This window comes from Meleagris gallopavo, chromosome 1 (assembly GCF_000146605.3).
Source record: "Meleagris gallopavo isolate NT-WF06-2002-E0010 breed Aviagen turkey brand Nicholas breeding stock chromosome 1, Turkey_5.1, whole genome shotgun sequence".
NCBI lineage: Eukaryota > Metazoa > Chordata > Aves > Galliformes > Phasianidae > Meleagris > Meleagris gallopavo.
This window is the reverse complement of record NC_015011.2, coordinates 190,572,275-190,572,897: the sequence shown is the minus strand read 5'-3', so window position 1 is coordinate 190,572,897 and position 623 is coordinate 190,572,275. Positions and strand designations below refer to the sequence as shown.

The 623-nt window shown below is 49.4% G+C and overlaps 1 protein-coding gene across 1 annotated transcript in view; it reads right to left on the bottom strand.

Annotated features, from left to right (window-relative positions):
• Positions 1 to 233, bottom strand: part of LOC109365395 (zinc metalloproteinase-disintegrin jerdonitin-like) — a 4,391-nt gene extending 4,158 nt beyond the window's left edge. Inside the window, exon 1 of the mRNA XM_019612112.2 lies at positions 33 to 233. Coding sequence (XP_019467657.1) covers positions 33 to 233 — 201 coding nt within the window. The remainder of the gene's footprint in view (positions 1 to 32) is intronic.
• Between the last annotated feature and the right edge of the window lie 390 nt (positions 234 to 623).

The window sequence follows — 623 nt, the reverse complement described above, 5'->3', positions numbered from 1 at the left end:
TCCTCCTCCTCCTCCTCTCCACGTTTCCCCACTGCCTCCATGGCAACCGCTGCCCGGCGCGCAGCAGTGACGTCACGTTGGCGGCGCACCTCAGTGACGTCACCTGGCGGCGCACGGTAGTGACGTCGCAGCGGGGCGGCGCGCGCCCGTCTGGGCCCTTTTGGCGCCAGGTTGTTTCCCTGAGGGAAGATTTGTGTGACGTCTGTTTGTGAAGCGGACCCAAATTCCCACATTTTTCAACCCTCTCACAAAAAAGATCCGATGTTCCCACATCTGTCTGTCCTCTCTTCGCGAAAAGACCCAAATCCCCATATTTGTGGATCTTTTTTGTAAATAAGACCCAAATTCCCACATTTGTATACTGTCTCTTCATAAACACACCGCGATCCCCACATCTGTGTGTCTTCTCTTCATAAATATCACCCAAATTCCCACATAAATATCCACGTTTGTGTATCTTTCATGAATAAGGCCCCAATTCCCACATTTTTGCACCATCTCCTCATAAATAAGACCCAGATTCCCACATTCGTGTCTGCTCTCTTCATGAATAAGACTTTCCTCATAAAAATCCTTTCCTCATAAAAAGGCCCAAATTCCCACATCTGTGTCCTCTCTTCACA